This window comes from Saccostrea echinata, unplaced genomic scaffold (assembly GCF_033153115.1).
Source record: "Saccostrea echinata isolate AGI-Se365-2 ecotype Australia unplaced genomic scaffold, CSIRO_AGI_Sech_v1 ptg000002l, whole genome shotgun sequence".
Taxonomy (NCBI): Eukaryota; Metazoa; Mollusca; class Bivalvia; order Ostreida; family Ostreidae; genus Saccostrea; species Saccostrea echinata.
In genome coordinates, this window is record NW_026889751.1 from 22,874,696 (window position 1) to 22,896,790 (window position 22,095).

General features: G+C 31.0%; 1 protein-coding gene across 3 annotated transcripts in view; it reads left to right on the forward strand.

Moving 5' to 3' along the window:
• LOC133174681 (EH domain-binding protein 1-like) overlaps positions 1 to 22,095 on the forward strand; it is a 49,533-nt gene that overhangs the window by 24,764 nt on the left and 2,674 nt on the right. For all 3 annotated transcript variants that reach the window (XM_061309770.1, XM_061309781.1, XM_061309775.1), the window contains 3 exons: positions 299 to 398; positions 8,380 to 8,453; positions 19,890 to 20,004. In XM_061309770.1, the coding sequence (XP_061165754.1) occupies positions 299 to 398; positions 8,380 to 8,453; positions 19,890 to 20,004 (289 nt within the window). The remainder of the gene's footprint in view (positions 1 to 298; positions 399 to 8,379; positions 8,454 to 19,889; positions 20,005 to 22,095) is intronic.

Below are 22,095 nucleotides of genomic sequence, written 5' to 3' on the forward strand. Positions count from 1 at the left end.
CCTTGGTTTGAGGAAAATATGTTAGTTCAAGGGGATTTGATTTCTTGGTTGAAGAAATGCTGTGCTCTTATACATTTAAAATTTACATTTTGTGGAGGACATGAATTCGTAGATCACTGCATGCCACGAAAACAACGAATATTAAACCTCCACAAAAGTTAGTGATTTCACTATACTGAAAGAAATGTTAATTTTTAGTTGATTTAATGCATTGCTATAAAATAGAGCATTCTTCAGACATTTGTTGTTTTTCTTATGAACAAATCTTTTCTTAAATATCAAAAAAAAAAAATTGCAGCAAAGTACAAGCGTATGGAGGAGAAATTGATGCAGGAGTGGTTTTTGTTGGTCAACAAAAGAAATGCCTTGATCAGACGACAGATGCAGCTGAATATCTTGTAAGTCACCATCATTTCTTTTTGTCCAATATCTAGAGTTGTCTCTCTTGACCCTTACAAGGTTTGAGATGGGTAGATGGTGGAAGTGCAAAATAAGAGTTGTCTTTCTTGATATTGCAAAGTGTATATATACAGCCGATTTTTCACTCAACCAATTTTTTTTTCCCTTTTCGTGTAATGAATATATAAATTTGGCATGCCCATTAAAATTTCTTTATTAACCCACTTTTCATTATTTTGTTTATAAAGTCTATACCGGTAAATGGTCATTGACAGAGGCGGGTAAGTGGTCTCTTACAAAATGAACTTATGATCTGAGGTTATTGTAGTAAACGAAATTAGCCTCCATTCAAACTAGTAAGAAATACTTCTAATGGCTCAATGCATCTAAAGGCATTTTAAGGACCCAGGAAATGAAAATTCTTTTTACAAAATAAATGCTTTTATAGAAAAGAATAAAGAAAGCTTTCCATATTAAAATTACTGAAAAAGGTCAAAGTTGTAATTTGAAAGAAAAAGTTAAATATTGATATCCAGGAAAATATTTAAGATGAATCTGCTTGAATAGGATATATTTATTTCTGCCTATTGAGCACGGAATAGTTTTTGTTTTTATAATGATCAGAGCTGTGAGAAGGTTTAAGCCTGACTTTAAGAACCGGCCTTGCCGTGGGTGATCGACTCTGATCCTCTGAGTAGCTGCTGTGCATCAGGGATTTATTATTTTGTGATGGATGTTTATTCCCTTTTGTAAATCAGACCCTATAAAGTCCAAAAGACAGCCCGCCTAATGATTCCCTGCTTAATCCCTGTAACTTGTGAGCCTTCTTAAAGACAGTGACAAAATGTTGACATTGTGAACGGAATTATTTATCGCGGCTGCTGACAGCACCTGATAAAGATGGGAGTGTTTGGTCATGCTGCGCATTATACAGACACTATGCAGGTTTGTGCATGTGTTATAATGCCTGCACACAGAAACAAAAATGCCCATCCTTGCAGTATTAAATGTTAATATCCACAATTAAAAATTTAAAAAAACAACAACAACAAAACAAAGCAAATGTTAAAATTTTTACTATTTTTGATTTATTTTTTCCTCCAATGAAAGCTCAGTTATGTTATGTTAAAAGAGCTTAATACATGTATATTAGGTGAAAAATTGAAGTGATAGACATTCCTGGTTTACTTAGGTATTAAAACAATTAAGAAGATTGTCCTGAGTGGGAGGGGAATGTTAATGCTGAAATGATCTGTGATGTCAGATTTCACAGAATTAGAGTATGTTTAACAGATAAAAAAAAAATTGTCTTTATATGTATATTCTTAGAAAATGTGTTGACATTGGTATTAAAACAATTAACAAGATTTTCCTTTGTGGGCGGAAAAGACATTCTGAAATTATCAGCTAAGTAAGATTTCACAGATTTAAGGTTTGTGAAACTGATAAAAAGGTTTTTGTTTTAATCTTATTCCTTAAAAAAGAAAGAAAGTAAAAATTCCAAAGTTACAATATATTGAGCGCTATTGACGTGCATGTTTGGTATCACCCTCACACCTTATTTCCATACGCCACACACCTTATTGACATACAATAATTCATTAGAATAGGTTCCTATACATTCCTTCCACTTGAAATCTCTTACCCTAAGACAATTTCATACTCCAGAAATTTAATTGCATGGAGGGCTTTAACTGTATCCAGCATTGGTATAACCTAGGTCTGGGCTAGCCACTCAATTCTCCATTTGTGACATCTGTGGCAAGCAAAATGAGGGGCTCGTCGATTTCTTTTCAGTGACCTTTTATAGCAGCAATTTAATGATGTACATGTTGTGGTGAAAAGTTTTAATGTCTTGCCCTCCTCTTTACCATTCTAATATGCGACAAAGTTTTTGACTGGGGTGATAAATTTTGATTTATATGGTTTCTTGCAGGGAGTTTTTTTTTCTTCTTCTGGGTGAAAGTTATGTTAGACCAGTAATCAATTTGTTTAAAATTTGTCTGGTTTTCAAGCAATGCATAAAATGTTCAATATTAGTTGTGTCTGTTGGTAAAGGATATGCAGTGACCTTGATCCAAGTTCTACGTAAAAAAGAAAAGGTTAAAACAGATCTCTGTGCAAAATCCTTGTGTGAACCATATTTTCTTCTTCTTTGGCTAAATCTTGAAGTTAATTCAAAAACTTAAAATTATGCCCTTTCTTAAGTAGCCCTCTGGGGTGGGGTGGGGGGAAATCCCTTTTAAGACAGCTCTAGATAATCTGAGAATTGCATTATATTAATTTGAGGGCATGCAAAGAAGCCCCAAAACTTGTATTTAGAATTAACTCAGTAAAATTACTCGGCAAAATAATGTAGATCAGAACTTAATTTGTTACAAATTGTTTATGACAGTTAGTGATTTGTACATAAGATATTAATTACGTGACAACCAATGAATTTTAGTTAGTCTTATAAGTAATACATTTCTAATGAGCACATTCAGGTCGCTGTCCAAAAACAACGAAAAGGTAGAAATTAGAATAATTATCACATCAAAATTTTACGTCATTTGCATCCATTATCCATTGCATACCTGTTCTTGTCTGTGATTGCACAACGCCAGTTGGACATAAACTTGTGAACATTGTGAAATAGCTGAACTAGTTTAAACCTATTCTTAACTCTGATTTCATCACTCAAGCCCCAGGGTGGGGCTAAATAGATCAGAAAAAGAAAATGCATTATATATATATATATATACAATATACATGTATATATATATATATATAAAATAGTATAATCTGCACTCCTGAAAATCTAACAGACACTACATGCATGGGAAGCATAAACTGAGCCTCTATCAAAATTGTGAAAATTCATGTCCTTGCATGGATTCTGTTTACAAGGTCACAGGTTGAAGTGAACTTGTTGGAATCATCTAACAGAAACAATGAAAGTGAGATCATATCTGAGCCCGCTATCAAAATATGTACAAACTGTTTCATGATCGTGAACTATATGAGCCCGCTATCAAAATATATATATTGTTTCATGATTTTGAGCTATATGAGGCCACTATCAAAATATGTTATCCTGTCCTGTAGGTCTAGAGTTCTTGACGTAGGATGGGGCTAAGTGAATTTTAGGCAAAATGTTCATTGAAGTTTTTATTAACTTAAGTCTTTAAAGATATTTCACCAGCACTTCTTTCTTATATGTCCTTGAAAAGTCTACTATGATAGAACTTGTGTTGTATTTGACGACACATTGTCCCCAGCTAACAGAGCTAGGTTTCCTACCTACACTGTGAAAGAGTTTCGCTAAGTTAAGTTATTGAAATATCAGGTATTGTCATGTCTTTATTTATTTTTTTTCCTATTCAGGGTGTGCAAAACAATGTTTATCTGCTATTTTTATGAGCAAGAAGTCCTCTAAATCCAGTGTCTTCGTGGGCTGTTGAGGCCACAGGGTGGGACTAAGTTTATCTATGTTGAGAAATTCACTTAACTCAGGTTATCGTCAAAGCCCAGGGTCCTCATGTGTAATTACAATTCAGCATGCATGGGTCTTCCTGACTTCTTTTTAAAAATGGATCCAGAGTCCCTAGAATTGGGAAATTTGATGCAAAAAATGTTTAGAGTGAGATTTTTAGTCTTGAGTACCAGTATTTCTTTCTTGAAAAACAGAGCAAAAATTGGAAAAAATAACCGATTTTTTTTAAAATTGGAAATGGGTCCACAGTTGTAACTCAGGAAAACTCATTGCATGTAAGTTCATGTGGTGGTATCTGAAATATGTAAGGCACCATCAGGATATTCTAAAACGTATCATAATTGATCACTATACATGCCAAAGAATATAAGACTTGAAATTCTCTATGTATTAATCAAAATTAATAATATTTTGACTAGTAATTCAATAGTACTGTTCCTCTCTAGGAGTTTCAGAAATTTCAAGATTAAGCCACACAACACTTGAAATATAAAATGTGATTACACAAATGTTCAAACACAAGGAGTCAGGCTATCATAGCTCTTCATAAGTTACATCATTTCTATTGGGACTGTTTTTGTTTTGTTTGGGAAACCTGTCCCCTCCCCTTCACAATGGCAGGGGGTCAGTGTTAACTAATTAGACTGGTCAGTTCAACGGACAAACACATTCTATTGTCAATGTCAACATGAAGTTTCTCTTATAGTTGTTAAAATATTGACATTGCAATGTTTGTACAAGATCCAAATTATGTTAACAACTTAATGTTTTCCTGTGTGCTACACAGCCAATTTTTAAACCTCCCTTTTCTTTAGCCTTTTGAGAATTGAATTCATTTCTATAATTATAATGTCATTCGTATGGAATTTGATATCTCGAGGATGTTTGTAAAATGATGGTGGCTTTAATAAGAAATGTTTTGAAAAAAATAGTTTTTAATAAAAGTTTGAACGGCCTGCTTTTGACCACTACAGAGCACCCCTGGGGTCGCTTAAGAATACATTTCTCCCCAATGTTGACTTTGCCTAAAATGTGTCTTCAATTTTGAATTCATATTAGGTTCGTCTTTTCATTGCTAGAAAGGGGCTGTTTTTGTTTTGTTGCATAACAGGTTTCCGTTACATTTGCCCAGTGTTCTCTGAGAGTACCTTTGGCTCCTGATCTATTTAAAATATTCTTATCAATTTAATTGTTCCTAATGTGAAAAAAAATAAACTTTTTCACAAACAAATGTGCAAAAAAAAAATTTTTTTCTTCAATTTTTATTAAATCAGAAATTAAAAATCTTTATGCTTGAAAATAAATTTCAAGTTTTCAAAATTAGAAAAGAACAACAATATCCTTATATGAGGGTGATTGGATTATGAGTTTATATTAATCATGCAGTTATTATTAGAGAAAAATATAAATATATCCAATAGGCAAAATTTTGTACATATTAAAAAAAAAAATTTCACTGCACATAATTTTTAAAATAAGATATTACTATTTGTTCATTCAGGTACTTTTTCATATATTGTATAGATCTATTTACCATTTTCTTGAAATTTTCTTTTCATTTTTGTACAAATTAATGCAGATTGAATTGACTGATAACATACATTTTTGTATGTACTTTATTTGTATTTAGCTGTAAAATAAACTGAATATACACTTATAAATCTCCCTAATAGGTATAAGATAGGTAAGTTGTATTGACCTAAGATTTACGGGATTTAAGGGCAGCACAGAATGTGTATTATAATCTACTTGCACATGGTATATCTTGTAAACTAAACAAACACATTTGAGATTATCTTCTTAAACAGACCCTTACTAATAGCTAGAGTAGTTGGAATCAGGATTTGAGATCAAAATGCAATATTTAGTGTGTAGAAAAGTTTAAATGTAAGTCATACTGCATCCGCTCAAGTTGAGATAATCTTAGCCATAGGTCCTTACTAAGCTCTGGAACAACAGAATTTTTTTCGGTGATCCCCAACTTTGTGTTTTGCCATTGAGACATCAAATGTTTGGAGGGGTTGTAGAAACAGACTATTATTGGCAAGGGATTATGTCAAAGAGGATTTCCCACCATAATCCGTCTTAATACCATAACAGGTCAATTTGAGTTTCAACATGTTCAAAATAGTACTTACTTGGTCCCTATCCTAATTGGACCAAATTGGCGGCAGTTTTTTTTATAAATGTGGTATCTATGTATAGTCATAACGGAAGAATTTCCTAAACAAAAAAAAAATCTTTATATTCCTTAGTTATTTCATTGTAGTATATTACTCATCAAAAATACATTTAAATTATTTCATCATTAAAGATTATGATATAACATCCATACCAGGATATATATGAATTTGGAGCTTTCAGATGTTTGCACGTGTCAGGGCTCATAGGAACTGAGGACTTCAGATTCTACTATAATTAATGTACAACGTAGCTTTATACGTAACTATTTATCTTCAGCATATTTAGTTTAAATATTTTTGCAATTCGATAATTTTTTTTTCCTAAAAAAAAAAAAGGATTAGAGTTGAATAAATTCCTGTGTAAATTGTATTATATATTTAAAAAAAACAACAAATACATGCAGGTATTTAATTGTAAAAATTGTATGTACTTTAATAATTGGACTGGATAACGGTTTACGATTTTAGCAGTAGGATAAACAATCGTCCTAATTCTGTTAACTTAAGAAACAGGAAGCGTAATCATTTTAGTAAAGAAAATACTCCACAAGGCTTATAAATCTGTTTAATAATTTGTGCACATTTCTGATTAAGTCGGAGATCTAGTTATATAATAACCCCCCACTATATATACATTGACTTACGCATACCTTAGCATATCAATATTTTACTTATAATTATTGCCATCATAAATCTGAAGATAATACCTTAAAACAGTAGTAAGACTAAGAGCCCTTTAAAAAGGAGGGATTGACTTGTGAATATTTTTGTTTGTCTTTTAAGTATACACCTGGGTTTGAGTTCTAATCTGTAAAAAATCCATTAGTTAATACAAAACAGGTAGAATTGGAATGCGCTTAATAGTCTGTTCCTAAACTGGTGGTCTAACGAAACTTGGCCAAATGCCGAAGAACTGCAGAAATAGTTGAAAGTCCTAAAAGACTTAGTCCCCTAACATTTAATGCCTATTGAATGCAAGAAAAGGGATAAATGAATGTATTAGGACAGAAAAAAGAGAAATTGTTTTCAATTTTCACTCCATGATTCCGCGCAGACTTATGACAAACCGATTTTCTGTTCATGATTATAGCCAATTAAATACAAATCGAAATATGAAATATATTTGTTCATAAATAGCAAATTCATAGATATATATATATATATATATATATATATATATATATATATATATATATATATATATATATATATATATATACATAAAAAATGAAATTCTGTCAATGTTCGGAGTAGGTCGATTCTTTCAGTGATGTTTCCAACATAATGTATGAACAAGCAAAGATGTTTAACTGTTCTTAAGATAATAAAGCTATAACCATGATAACTACATTTAAGATTTTGTCCAAAGTTAGGGCCAAACAAGGAAAGATTTGATGATAGCAATGAAAATGTGAGGAAACTATTCCCATTGAGCCAGCTTGGTTGGGGTGTGTGAACTTACAATTGCCACAAAAGATCTCTGCATGAATTGGTTTTAATTCTTCATTTACATTTATCATTATTCCCGTTAATAATTTTTTATGGCTAAGAGAAAGTTCCCATGATCTTTCACAAGAACTGTCAAGCAGTGGTTTCTCACTATAATTATATATTTATTATGAAATTATTTTGAGAAAGTGTGGACAAGTTAACCAGTAGTAAGCCATTAATTGTCAAGCATGGAGGAAAAACCCAAGCCAATAAGAATATGACGTCATGTGATTGTAATCCTTTGTGACCCTGAGTTATCTCCCCTTTCTGCTGACTGAAGGTGTCTAAGACTGATCTGAACATTTTTCTTTTTTAAGCAAGAGAATAATTTATCACACAACTTGTTAAGAAAAAAATCCTGTGTTTAAGAACCTAAGCCTAAATGGGATTTCAGATTGACTTGAACATAGGGCCATCAATATATTCAATCCTTATATGATCCTATTGCAAATCTCCTTAGCTTTCTTTTTATCTTCTAAATTCTTCTTACATTTGGGGGCTGGAGTTATTTGAATACTTGCAGAAGGATATCATAAAATTCTGAGATGTTCTGAAGAACGTCAGATGGAATAATAAGATTTTCCGTGAATTAAGGCTGTAATAAGGATAAAGATCCTAAGTTCTCAAGAGAAAACTTCTAAGTCTTATAAGTATATTGTGAAAATATTATCATCTTTAACACTAAACCCATTACTCTAATTCCTGTTAAGAAATCAGCTTTTCTGCAAACTTCACTAACTATATAAATGAAGAAGTAAATTTAGTTCAAGTTTCATTTTAGAATATAATCAAGAGGAAATTTTATATGTTGTGAAATAAATTTATTTTCAGAGAAAAGGAGGATGATTTGGAGAAACGATTTGAATTGTTGAATAGGGAATTACGAGCGATGATGTCCATTGAAGGTAAGATTTTTTTATGTTGCCAAAGCAACTGATGTGTGAAAAGAAAAAAAGAGAGAGACTTCTAAAATACCAATCTGAACATATATTTTCCCCCTTTTAATGTTAGTACAAAATGTAAAATTCTAGTTAAGTATTCATCCTAGATTTTTTAACCAATTTGAAAATATGTCATTATTAAATACATGTACTGGAATATGTACTCAACAAATTTATTAACTGGCCACTTTCAATTTAAACATGTTTCAACCTCTGCAAATTCAATATTTTTAAAACACCCTAAATTTCAAGATCTGAAGTGCATGTGCTATTTGCCTCCTGCTCTGAAGAATTGAAATGAAAGTATTGTGTTGAAGAACACATTATTAAGGAGGTCTAGGCTAAAGGTTCTACTCACAAGTGTGCTGGAGTGTTTGTTTTATTTAGCCAGGCTTTTAAATCTTTGTTCATATAACACAATCAAAAATGAGTCGTACACTTGGGCTGAATTGACAACGTTTTCTCTGAATGACTTTCCAAAGTAAATGTTGTTATATTGGGTATTTGAGTTTATAAATAATAAGATAATTGTACCTTCTTTGAGATTTTAATTTAAAATGTTGATTTGATTTCGCAAAAAGAAAAAAAAAATTATGTGCATGGTCTAGTTTCTCCCAGATATAATTGAGTGGAGCTGACATGTGTTTATATATCATACCCTTGTAAAAACTGATGAATTAGTTGTTACTAAATATTGATTTTACCGTTACCATTTATTTGGGAAAGAATGTTTTTATTCCATGTAGACAGAGTTGATATGAATCAGTTGAGAATTTACATTCAGACACGAAGATATTGGAACATTATAATGTTATTCAAAGAAATATGCTTGGTTTTTATACTGTGCCAGATGTCCATACATATATGTACTTAAATGTATTTCAATAAAACACCTGTAGAATGAAGAAAAGAAACTTTGAAGAAAAAAAGATATTAATATCAATAAAATATATTGAACATTTTTATTAAAAATGAAAATTTTTATTAAAACCTTGATTTCCACAAAAACTATCATGACGGAAAAAAAAAATTAGAAAAATAAAGCAAATAATTATAGCACTTTAAACAAAAAACTACAAGTTAGTATAATTGACATGCATGCGGTACTTTGGATCCATTAAAATACTGAAGAAAACTTAAGAAGAAAAAAATATGTCTTAACATTTATGTGTAAAGTGGTTAGTACCTGCATGACATTTTGATAATTGATAATTGCAGTATTTCTTCCTTTTTAATATTTTGCTCTTAAAATTTCTAGACAGTGGGAGGATTTCAAAAAGTTTGACCAAATTTAGCAAGTTCATTAATTTGTTTTCAAGTTGATGCCAATCCTGTCCATTAAAAGTGAAATTTAATTTGATATATTATTATATAAAAGAATATGATGATTAAAGAAAAAAATGGGTTATTTATTATGTGTATTTAAATATCAAGAATATCAGATATCATTTGTTTGTCTAATTGTTTTTATACTTATAATGTCATGCACATGTAAGAAGGTGCCATAAAATGTACAGTTATTTCATGCAGTATTTTTAACAGAATTGACTAAAGTTTGATCATCAACAAAATATTTCATTGCAGTTTTATTGTTTTTGGAAATGTCCATTCAAATGATTGTAAATATTCCCAAAGAATCATATGGGGGGGGGGGGGTATATAGAAATACTTTTTTTGAAAATTTCCTTTCAAATGATTGTCATTTCCAAAGAACCATATTTTTTCAGAGGGGGGGGGGGGGGGGGGGGGGAGACAAAGAAATACATTTTGGTCCATCAGTCCTCTTAATTAATTCTTTTTTTTTCAATTTTGCCAAACAGGGAAAAACATTCTGGCCCTACAATAGATTAAGTAGTGAGAGCATTTAGCACATGGAGAATGACTTTTACATTCAATATATTTTAGGTTCTTAATTTTTATAATCAGTCAGTAGATTACACTTTACTCCATTTATTTTGAAATTCTTTATTTTGAAATATCGCTTATTTTGAAGTATTTCTTATTTTGAAGTAAAACTAAATCCTCAGTTTCTCTCTTTGCAATAAATATTGGTTAAATTGAAATCACTTATGTTCAATTATCGCTTATTTTAAAGTCAGCTGAGCTAATAATGAGTTCATTGTTTTTATTAAGGAATCACTGTCTTGTTAGTAGAGTATGCCAGGGACATCAACGATAGTTGGAAACTTGGGATAATTTGCATAACGGGCAAAGCCTTACTAACTAGACAGTGATTCCTTATATTTCCATTTCATTGTAAAATAAAATTGTAAATTTAGGTTTTAAAAATGTAGACTAATAGATTTAAATTACACAAAGACAGGCGCACGAGAATTACATGCATATTAGGCCTCCTTAGAGTCTGACACAAAGACAGCCGCACGAGAATTACATGCATATTAGGCCTTCTTAGCTCCTGACCTTTCGCTTGGCGAAATTTGCATTCCGTTAGAATGATCAAGAAATCAACTCTCCAAACTTTCAAAGAGTTATCACAGAGAAAACAAATAGAAATGGAAATATTAACGGTTAATAATATATTGAAGTTCTCCTGGCCAGTCATCGTCACTTGTGGTGACATTGTAACTCTAAAGGTGTCAGTAGATATATTTTTAATTAATATGTTTTCATTCCTTGTTTTGATAATAAGAAATAAATTTTATTCTCTCATATCACATATTGACAGCACTTTGTAACAGCTGTTTGAATACTCTTTTGTAAATGGGTAAATCACAGGAAAGAAAAAAAACATTGTCTTTAGATAACTTAAATGAGGCCATCTTTAAAAAATTGTTTGGTTGCCCTCTCCCAACTGACTGGCTAAAAATGGCCAGACCCAGAACTTTAACATCCAGGAAACTATTATTTTTTTATGCATTCTGGAAAACAGATTTTGAAAATTTAGCATTGATTTTGAAATTTTCTTTGAAAAAAAAATTTCTCACCTACCTACCGATTCCATTTTTTCCTCCTGAGTCGGGAGAGGACAACAAACATTATCTTAAAGTTGGCCTGAGTTAATGTTTCTCTTAGATAAAAATGTGAAATCTAAATCCCAAATTAGCGATGGATTTTGGGATAAATCTGAGCACACACCAGCAATGATACACATATGCATGTACCAAAAAGTGTGCCTTGATCTGTTTTTGAAGCCTTGGAGTCCCTGCGAGTCTGGTGACTTTTCCTCGATTGATAAAGATTAAGATCAGGAAATTATACTGAGGTTGGAAAATGTAGGACGTTTTTGAAAATAAATCGTAAATGAACAACTATATCATTTCACTATTCAAGTGTTGTAAATTTTACCATGTAATTGGTTTGGATTTGTCTGCATGTTTAGATGCGGATCAGGATTTTAAAATGTATTCATAGGCCAATTTTGCAATTTTTGAACTTCTAAAAAGAGTTGGTCCATTGAACTTCAATACAGTCAAAACTCATCAACTCGAACCCAATGAGACAGAGAAAAAACTTTGAGATATCTGAGGAATAGAGATAATGAGGGTAAAATAATAAGTGATTGGGACTTCTAGATTATTTCAAGATATCAGTGTTCGAGATACCCAAGTTCAACTGTATATCCAAAGTAGACAAAATCAATAACTAGAACTGTTACATAAAGCATGCAATAACCAGTCACAAAGTTATAATGTATATATGTTGAACATTATTATATATATGAAAATCTTAATTTAGTAAGCAGAAGAATTTTCAAATGTATTTTAATACATAATGGGATCAAAATGAAGAACACTCGCGTGTTGTCATAATCCTCTTAGGACAAAAAAATAATTGTCAATTGTATCTGTCCGGCAGTAGCCTTATATAACACTTCAGTAAGCTGATCTTATACATGTAGTTATATCTAAGGCTGTAGGATTTCCCCTCTCTCCCTTTCCCTTAAACGTAAATTTGAGCGTTTGATCTGGGATTATAATTTTTTCCCCCTTTGAAACATCATCAAAAATTGAAGGATGTGCAAATTATTGTGCAGATAGTATTTAGGGCAAACATTTAATATAATTCATATTTTTTGGGGGGGGGGGGGGGGGGGGTGGGGGGTGGAAATAATGATGTGACGTAAATAAGGGTAAGAATTTACCGAGAAAATTCAGTGCCTTTTTAGCACCAGGAAATGTATTAATATCATATTTTCAACTTGTTAAGTTTTTTATTAATGGAACATTTAAAGTTTCTGTCAAAAAGCAGACCTTGATATTTTAGGAGCATATCATGCAGTTTTCCTGTGTTAATTAGTGTTTTGTACACTGTCATTAATGTCTAACATTAAACTAGTTTATGTACACTGGAAGATGATATTGCCTCATTTCTTTGCCATCCTCTTTACATGACCTACATATGTAGATTGTCCATTTCCTAACATGCATGACAACTGCATTCTTATAGTAATGATATGATTAAGGAACATCACTGTATGTTTTATCATGTTTTAACGTGAAAATAGATCTCCTTTTTTTTCTTTTTTCCTTTTTAAAAATATATACATATCAGACCTTTTCACTCATTTGAAAAAAATGTAGGTCACAAGCAGCATCCAAAGCATTAATTATTACTTATATGCATCACTAGTTGTAAGTTAGGTACATGTAGGATTCATACCACCCTATAAATGTTACAATTAAGGTTGGTCAATGTGAGACTGAAATCCACTTCAGTATTGCTTTCCGAAGAAAAAAAATGTAACATTTGCAGCATTGAAAGTATAGGTAGGTTGCATCCAAAGGTCCATTTATGCATGAATGGTCAAGGCACAATTACTTCTCAATTACTTGAGAATGAACCTGCTCCAAAATCTGATAATTCATCTAGAAAATATAGGTCATATACAGCATTCAAGTCATAATTAATAGTTCGCTTCCCAAGGTGCAAAAGACTGGTTAATGATTAGAACGTGTAAACCTGGGGATACTTTCTCTTTCAATGTCTACCTGGTTATTCTTCCAGAAAATATATGCAGTGTTTAAGGTAGGACTGGTTGTATGCATTCCAAGATGGGAGATTTATTATTTTAGAATGGTTCAACTTAAAATTTTTAAACCTCACCATTTTAAGTATTTGGGGGGTTCTGAAATCTTATGCCAAACAATGCACACACACATGCAGTAAAATGGGGGGGGGGGGGGGGGGGGGGGGGGTCAGACAGCACTTCACATTAGACAACATTTTATACAATTTTACTGAATATACTGAAAGGGTTTTAAAAGTTTACATCATAAAAGACAAGTTTTCAGATTTCTGGATTAGACAAGTTTTACTATATATATATATAGAGAGAGAGAGAGTTTTCCCACCAGCCACCTACAAAAATGTAGGTATATTAAACGCTAGAAAGAGTGATAAGTGGAGAGAACAACTTAACTGTTTCTTTCTTGCAGTGTAATATTACTTTTCATCTTCACAATGATGTTACTGGTATATCTGAGAAGTATAAATGTAATATGTAATTTATTGGTGTAAATGCAATGTGTAACAAGGTTTGTGCAGATACACACGTAATCTTTTACACTTATTTTGAAATCAGCAGCAAAATAACAGCATCATTTTAGCTACATAGAAACTTTTTTTTTTTCAACAAATGAAGCCAGAATCTAGAAATCAATATGCCAGATTTTTTTTTAATTTTTCTGCGGTGCATGTCCTGGAGCTCCCAGCAAATCTTCTTAGAGTCGTAACTGCGAGAAGCTGGTGGGGTATTATAGTAATCCCTCTGACGAGAGTGTAATTAATTAGATAATTATCTGAGTATGTCACACGACACCTGATACTTGGTCACAAAATCTTCAAATCAAGTCGAAAGAAAGTTACTGCGGTTCAATTTAGTGATGTCATCCGAGAATTTTTGTCCACAAATTTTATTTTTCATAATTTTTTAGATGTGTCTCAGAATATTTAAAAGAGAATGTTATTTTTGTAAAATTATCTAAAGGTCATCTGCTTAATCTAGGCCAGCAAGTTCATATAAATACAGGAGTCTGTCAGCATTGGCGATGTGGTTCCGTTATGCTTTTCTTAAATAAATAGTCACCTGTTCAATTCTTTAACTTTCTCAATAAAAACATTTTTTGAAATATCATGTAGTGTTTGATTAATACTTGGATTTTGTGCATTAGACATTAAAACCATCACATGCTAACATATGGCTCATCATTTAAATGTTTGCACAATCATTTCACTGGAATCGGAATAATGAAAAGGAATCTTTTTTAGTAGAAGAGTAGAGAAGATGTTCTATAGTTGCATTGGTTTTATCCATAGATCTGTTCAACACCAATATCAGTTTTAAAAAAATATACAATATGATGCATTTTCTCACTCCATCTGGCAGCAATTTTGAAATGATGCTGAAGGTCTGATTGCTTTATCAAAGATGGCCTAAGTGAGTGTTGGGTGACCACATTAATTAATGGCCCAGCATAAGGTGACTGGTCAAACAAGCATTCAGTAGCCAGGCTCCTTGTTTTACCTGGCACCATCCAGTTTCCTGTTACTGGAACTGTTTGATTTGTCAGCCATTATTTCCAGGTATGAAAGGTGAAATTGATGAAGAAAACCCTGTATTGTAGATTGACCATGTTGTGGGTTGTCAAGTCTGATGGATCATTGATGGTTTAATTTCTCTGGGTGGTTTTTCTTTCTTGTATGTAATTGGGCAATCTGTCGAAACCCATATGCTCCATATTTCTGGCACTGTGTCTAGAGGTATGGCTGATTTCTTAATGAACTCCACAGTGTTAATGTGCAATTTGTTTGGGTCGTTTGTCAATTTGTATTCAATCTCTCTTCCTTTTTTTGCGGATAAAAAAATTAAAATAATAATTGAAGCATCAGAGTAGAAATTGTTCATTGCAAAGTCCATTCATCTTGATACATTGCATCCAAGGACATTTTTCAAATTTGGTTACACAACCTGAAATACATTAGACATTAACGCCCATTATAATCGGGCTTTGAAGCTTTTTCAGGTAACATTAGGGCTTAATCACTCAATATCAGATTTTTGGGTGTATGCACCTTGCAGGGGATAATTAATTTTTGATCCTCTAGAATTATATATCGACATTGTTGTCTGTGACCAATCAAGGTGGCCATCAATCTTGTATTATAGCTGACACTAAGTCCTGATTGGTCTGTTAGGTAGGGGTTATTAATTGTCATATCAGACAAGGCAGATATCTAAGGAATGGTTCTAACATTGTCTTATTCTATCATATAAGTATAAAACGGAGTTCCTGCAACTTACATTGAATTATTACGAACTTCCATAGATAAAGCAGTACAACTGTCAAATCAAAAATTAAAAAACAGTTATTTGAACACAGTACACAATTTAGATTCCAAATGATCAGTATTAGTGATCTGCATCCCAGTACATGTACTGATGTTGGAAAAATTTGAAAGATATGATATGACTAGGTTTGGGTTCTGTCTCTGTCAAAAATAATGGAAAATTGAGGACAACTAGTTCTAAAAGGAAGACAATTCTTTTATATTGTATTACGGTTACTAGTGGTATGCGTACTTAGACATTCAGTTAGATTCATTAGCACCTAGCTTACTGTCTGTCTGTTCCTCAATAATTGCCTCTATTAGTGTAGATAAATTTTCATATAAAGTTAAATGTAAATTCTGATGCTGTTAGCACCTGAATTTGCTAATTAGTCCACAACCCACAGATGTACTAAAAATGGGGGGGAAATAAGTACATTAAATGTGAGATATTTTTCATGGATAGTTCTCTTTAAACAAAAAAAAGGAGAAAAGATCAAAGCTGTCTTTCAACTTACAGATTTATTTTTTTTATAATAATGTCAATGATTTACTTATATTAATAAATAGTTGAATCAATTTTACAGTAAGATTTCTCTTTTTTTTTCATCTTTAATTATTATGTTAAGTAGATATATATAATGTAGATAAAAATTTTTGAATCATTAATTACAATTAATATTTGATCTTAAACTTATTGAGTTATTTTCAATGGGGGTAGTTGCAGTAAAGTTCATTTTTCTCTGTTTTAAAATGAAATATACTTTTAGCTATACAGGGATGATTGTTTATTCATTTTTTAATTTTGTTTAAATTTATTATTTTAAGGATAGAAATGTAGGAATGGAAATTAGATAAACAGATATTCATGTAAATGATTTTTTTTCAATTTATAAAATGTTAAAGAAATCTGTATTTGGGTATACAATTCATTGTCTTGAATTCTTCAGCTGAAAAATGGCAACACATGTGGCCATAAAATGTTGACTGTTGGGGCTAAAACCCCATCAATTTTCCGTTAGAATAACTTCTGGTCCCCGAACGTGAATTCTGATAAATGGCGTGAAATCAATTGCACCATATTGTGAAGATGTAAAAAAAAAAAAAAAAAAAAGGGACTAAATTTTAAAGCTTGAATGAAATGGTTTGTGGAAAACTGTAGCAATTCAATTTGATAATCAGATTACAACACAAGTTATCATTTTGTTAATCTTCATTGACTGCATGCTCTATTGTTGAGTAAACCTACATGTATATTGTTCCTTAACCGTCCATAGGATTTAACAAAGGTCAGATTGATTGCTGGACTTAGATTGGATGTACATGTACGTGGATCATACCTTGCCTTCTAATATAATACATATATATTTGTTTGATATTTAATGTATGCAGAAGTATATCATAATCTAAAAGCTTTTAGTTGTTATGTGACTTTAAGAAACTTATTTCATTAGAGTAGAATAATTATCCAAAAAAAAAAATGGGGTTACATTTGTCTTTGAGGCAACAGATATGAATTAGTCAATACAGCTTCTGGGTTTTTAATGATAAGAGGTTGACAAATTTTGAAATCAACTTTAGTCTCTCAACCCACCCAGCCAACCGCAATGCACCCCATCTCTCTCTCTCTCTCTCTCTCTCTCTCTCTCAATGTTATATGCAGAATTACAAGCCATGATGCAGAAAATTGACATTTGCATAATTTACAAGATTTTATTTAATGATGATAAATGAAATGGCCATCAAAGTCAGCTTGATTAATTGTTGCTTTGCTGTGATCGTCTTGTAGGCAGTGAATTTCTAAATGACGGGCGACAGTGACTAAAACTGTAAAGAGGCTTTACCATTAATTTAGAATTGTGTGTATGTATGTTCTTTACGGATTTCCCTGACTCATGTCATCAGCCGCTGCTGTCGACCAATTACTGCTCCTGTAACATAATTGGCTAATACAGATATTTGTTTACCGGGTGGAAAATTATTTTCCTTCTGAAATTATCAACTGCATGATTTCATTAGAAAACATCCCAACTAATTTTCAATCACAGTAATGAAATAAATATCTCTTTTTTATGAATTTCTGATGAGCCATGATTTTATTGTCTTAAATCTTTAAGTCATATATTAAATTTGTTACGAAGTCTACATACCCAGATATTATATTTCTGGAGAATGGCCTACATGTAGTTTCCAGTTTGATGACACAGGCAGAATGTGTATTTCACCAAGATTGTAATGCAAACTTCAGAAAATAAATTTCTTACGTTAGCATTAATTTTTCTCAGTTTGAACAAGGATTTTTCTCGAGAATATTATATTGGTTTGATAGTGATTATGAATCCATATTGGTTTGATAGTGATTATGAATCCATTTGTTTTAATTATTATCATTGGAGGAAGTGATGTTTCAGTAATAAGCCCACAGAGTCATTGACACAGGTGTTACTATTTTCACACCATGTAGATATTTATTGACACTTGACTTATTTGTCATCACACGAAAACTTAAGGATGCAAGGCCGTGTTTTTACTCTGATTGTCAAACCAGTAACAAAGTTATCTTTCTGTTTTATCAGTAGTATGGTACTTAAAGAGGTGAGACAGATTGCAAATATTTGACCAGTATCACTTCTAAGAAAGAGACAAGTCTTTTTTTTTCCTTTAACAACATCAAGATTTTTTTTTTTCATTTTTACATATTCAGCCAATAGTATTTCTTATAGATGATTTAAATTTTTTCAATAAAATTTTTATGTTTTTTTTTTATTATTAAAATGTTACATTGTTTGTGCATTTTTAAAGAAATGTTTTTCAAAAATATCCTTCCTTCACTTTTTTTCTGACACCTCACATTAAAGATCATCACATGAATCTAAAGGATGTTATACTCACTGGCCATGTTTTTATACTCATTGTCAAACCTATGAAATAGGTTATTATTTGCTGTTTTATCAGTTGTAAAGTACTTTAGGAAGTGACACTTCCAAATATTTGACCAGTATCACTTCTAAGAAAGAGAAAGATTTTCTGCCTTTAAAAGAATTTAATCTGCATGGGTTTTTTTTTCCTTACAAATTCAGCCAATGGTATACATGTAATTTTTTTTTTTATAGATAATTTTTTTAAAATACCATTTTTTTTTAAAGTACGTTGATTTTCATTTGTATTTTAAAACAAAAAATTGCCTTCTGCTGATATTACACCTCTATATGAGTCAGACTTATGGGTTTTTTCTTTGTAGACTTATGGGTAATTTCTTTGTAATTAATCCCTTGAATTCTTACAAAATCTTTTATTAAAACGCTTCCCTTTTTTCCACTTAAATAAAATGGTACGTCATAATCAATCAGAATTTCTCAATGGACCCATTCACAACATCAACCAATAATTTTAACAAGATAGCTTGCTTAATATTTAAAAATTCAAAGTAAGCCAATTTTCAACAATTAGAAAGACTGATGTGCCATTAAATACCATTAACTTGATACTTTTTTCTCAAATGAAGTTGAATTTCACTGATATGGACATGAATTTTCTGAACAAGATGTAATTTTATTTTGTATTTTGATTTTTCCATATTTTATAAAATGGATATTATTATTATTTTTTTTTTTTTTTGGTTAGAGTTTAAGGCCTATAGATGTTTGTTTTACTGTACAGAATATCAGATAAAAACTATTTACAATAGATGTCTGACTCAAATGCAAAATAAGTCATTATATATCAAATTGATATGTTAAACATATTTCTTCCTTCCTACATGTTTAATATATTAAATAAAAATCTTAAGTATCAGTGGTGAAATAGAGAAAATGCATGAACTGGAGAAATTTACTTCTGGGTTTAACTTGAATGTACGTAACGAAACACTTCAAAACAAAGTGTTAATAAAATTAATAGAAGTATAATATGGAAACTTCTGTTGAAACATTTCACTTTCAGTTGATTATAATTTCAAATAATCACTATAAATAGTACAAGAAGGATTAGAAATTACAAACGGGGAAACTATATGGATTAATATTAAAATCTCGTTTTACCAACTTACATAATGCTTTGCTAACTGCAGTTATTCTCGGTAATTAATTAAAAGAATTTTTTTTTGTTTTCCAGACTGGCAGAAAACTGAAGCTCAGAAGCACCGAGAGAAACTCTTACTGGATGAGCTTGTTGAGATCGTCAACAAGCGAGATGAGATGGTGCAACATCTTGACTCACAGGAACGAGCGTACGTCAACTATATCAATGTTTATTTTTTTCTTTTCTTCTTTTTATTTTCTGTTTTCTTTATTCTGTATATATAGTTAGATATATGTATATATCCTATAATTTAATTATACCGAATTAATTTTTTATGTTCAAAAGAAAAATTCTGAATATTTAAAATTATGAACTAAAATATCACCATTTTTTTTATAAATAAAATCAGCAAACATACAAGTTAAAAATTCTGGCTTCAACGAAAAAGGAGTTGAAGGGGAAAAGGGGAGAGAAGGGTTTATATTTAACAGATATGCTCACTAAAAAACCTTAGTACAATTCCCCATTATAAATTATGCAGAGAAATAATTGTGACATTGAATATTTGTGTTAAAGGTGGACATTTATGAATTTTAATACATTAAATTGGTAAATTATAACCATGAATTTGCTATTTTAACCATTAGTGGAAATCTCTGATAGAGAGTAAATGATCTCTGATACAGAATAAATGAAGATTAATTTGGTTCTTGACCTTATTTAGTTTCACATCTGTAAACATTACTGATCACTTGATACAAGTTTGTAAAAGTGTTATCATATTTTGAATGCATATATATATATATATATATATATATATATATATATATATATATATATATATAACTGTGGTAAGTTTGTATTTAACTTGATCATTCTACCATAACTTTGATAAGAGATAATTTCTTTTCCTTTATGAATGTCCAAATATTGTTTTATAGAGATTATGTGTTTTCTGGGTGACTTGCTTTTTTCAAACTTTTATTTGCGTTATCACAAATTAGCATTATCTGTTATTCTTAATCTCTCTCTCATGTCCTGGGTAAGATCTATCAGTGTTCTGTTCCTGATCTTCATGCTATCTCCAGTCAAATGCAAAAAAAGATGCCTCAACTCCCTGTGTAACATTATTAAATATCATTTTCAAAAGGTGAAACAAAGGCTCGTTGAAGATCAATTGCTAATTGAGGCAGCCAAGATCATCCATCTATTTCAAGGGAATTGTCATTGTCATTATAGTTCCAGACCAAGTCATGCTCAATACTTAAATAATAGGTTATAAAGATTTAAATTATTGGGTAGAATGTTAAACATGCTCATTCCGGCTTTGTTCTGTTTCCGAGTTTGACTCGAGCCGATTCCTGCCAGAGTCTCATTCTGACAGAGTACCTGCTTAGTGCACACTGCTGCAGTGCTCTTATTAACATGTGAGGCTAATCACTACCAGGACTCCCTCTATATGCTCCTTATCCACCCCTTTAATAAGGAATATCAATCAACTATATTAATTAGTTTTCAGTCTGGTCAGATAATATTTCCAAAAATAACTTGTACATTATTTTGAAGACTTTATTAGAAATATGTTTAAATTAATTTTTTTTTTAAAAAATGAAGAAGAAAGAAAATGAAAAAACAAAAAAGCATTATAAAAATTCCTTGAAAATAGATTGAATTAATTTACAAAATTTATTGTTCAGTTATCAAAATTTTTATTTTATTTATTTTTTCTTTTTTTTTTTTTTTTTTTTTCATTTTTAAGTTTTATTCAAAATATCTTGTAGGCTTATGGAATAATTAAAGATTGATTACCGGTACTTAAATTGGAAGAACAAGCTATCAAAAATGCCTTTTTTTAAATCATCAAAAAATATTTATTAGTACATTTTATTATCCTTTTTTCAGAATTTTTCGTATTTATTAATTACTGGTATTACCAAAAAATTTTTTACTTTGATTTATTTTAAGATTGAAAGGGAAAAATGTCTCCAAGACTTTTATTATCTGTAGTTTTCAACATCGAACAAAAAGTGATCATCAGCTGATCATATTATCACTGAAATGGTTATTATGAAGATGTTATCCCGCTATTATTTCCAGTGTAAATATTTTATTGGTGAATCATTCTTCAAAATGGAAATTTAAGAACTTGGACCTTCTTCTCCAGAAATAAATGTCAGTGTTTCTTTTGTCCCATTTCAGGGGATTTGTCTTGGTAATCTGTGGCCGGCGCTCTAAGAGTCTTTAATTGTACTCTAATCTTATTACGCTTCCAAATTCTCAAAACACATGCATGTCATTA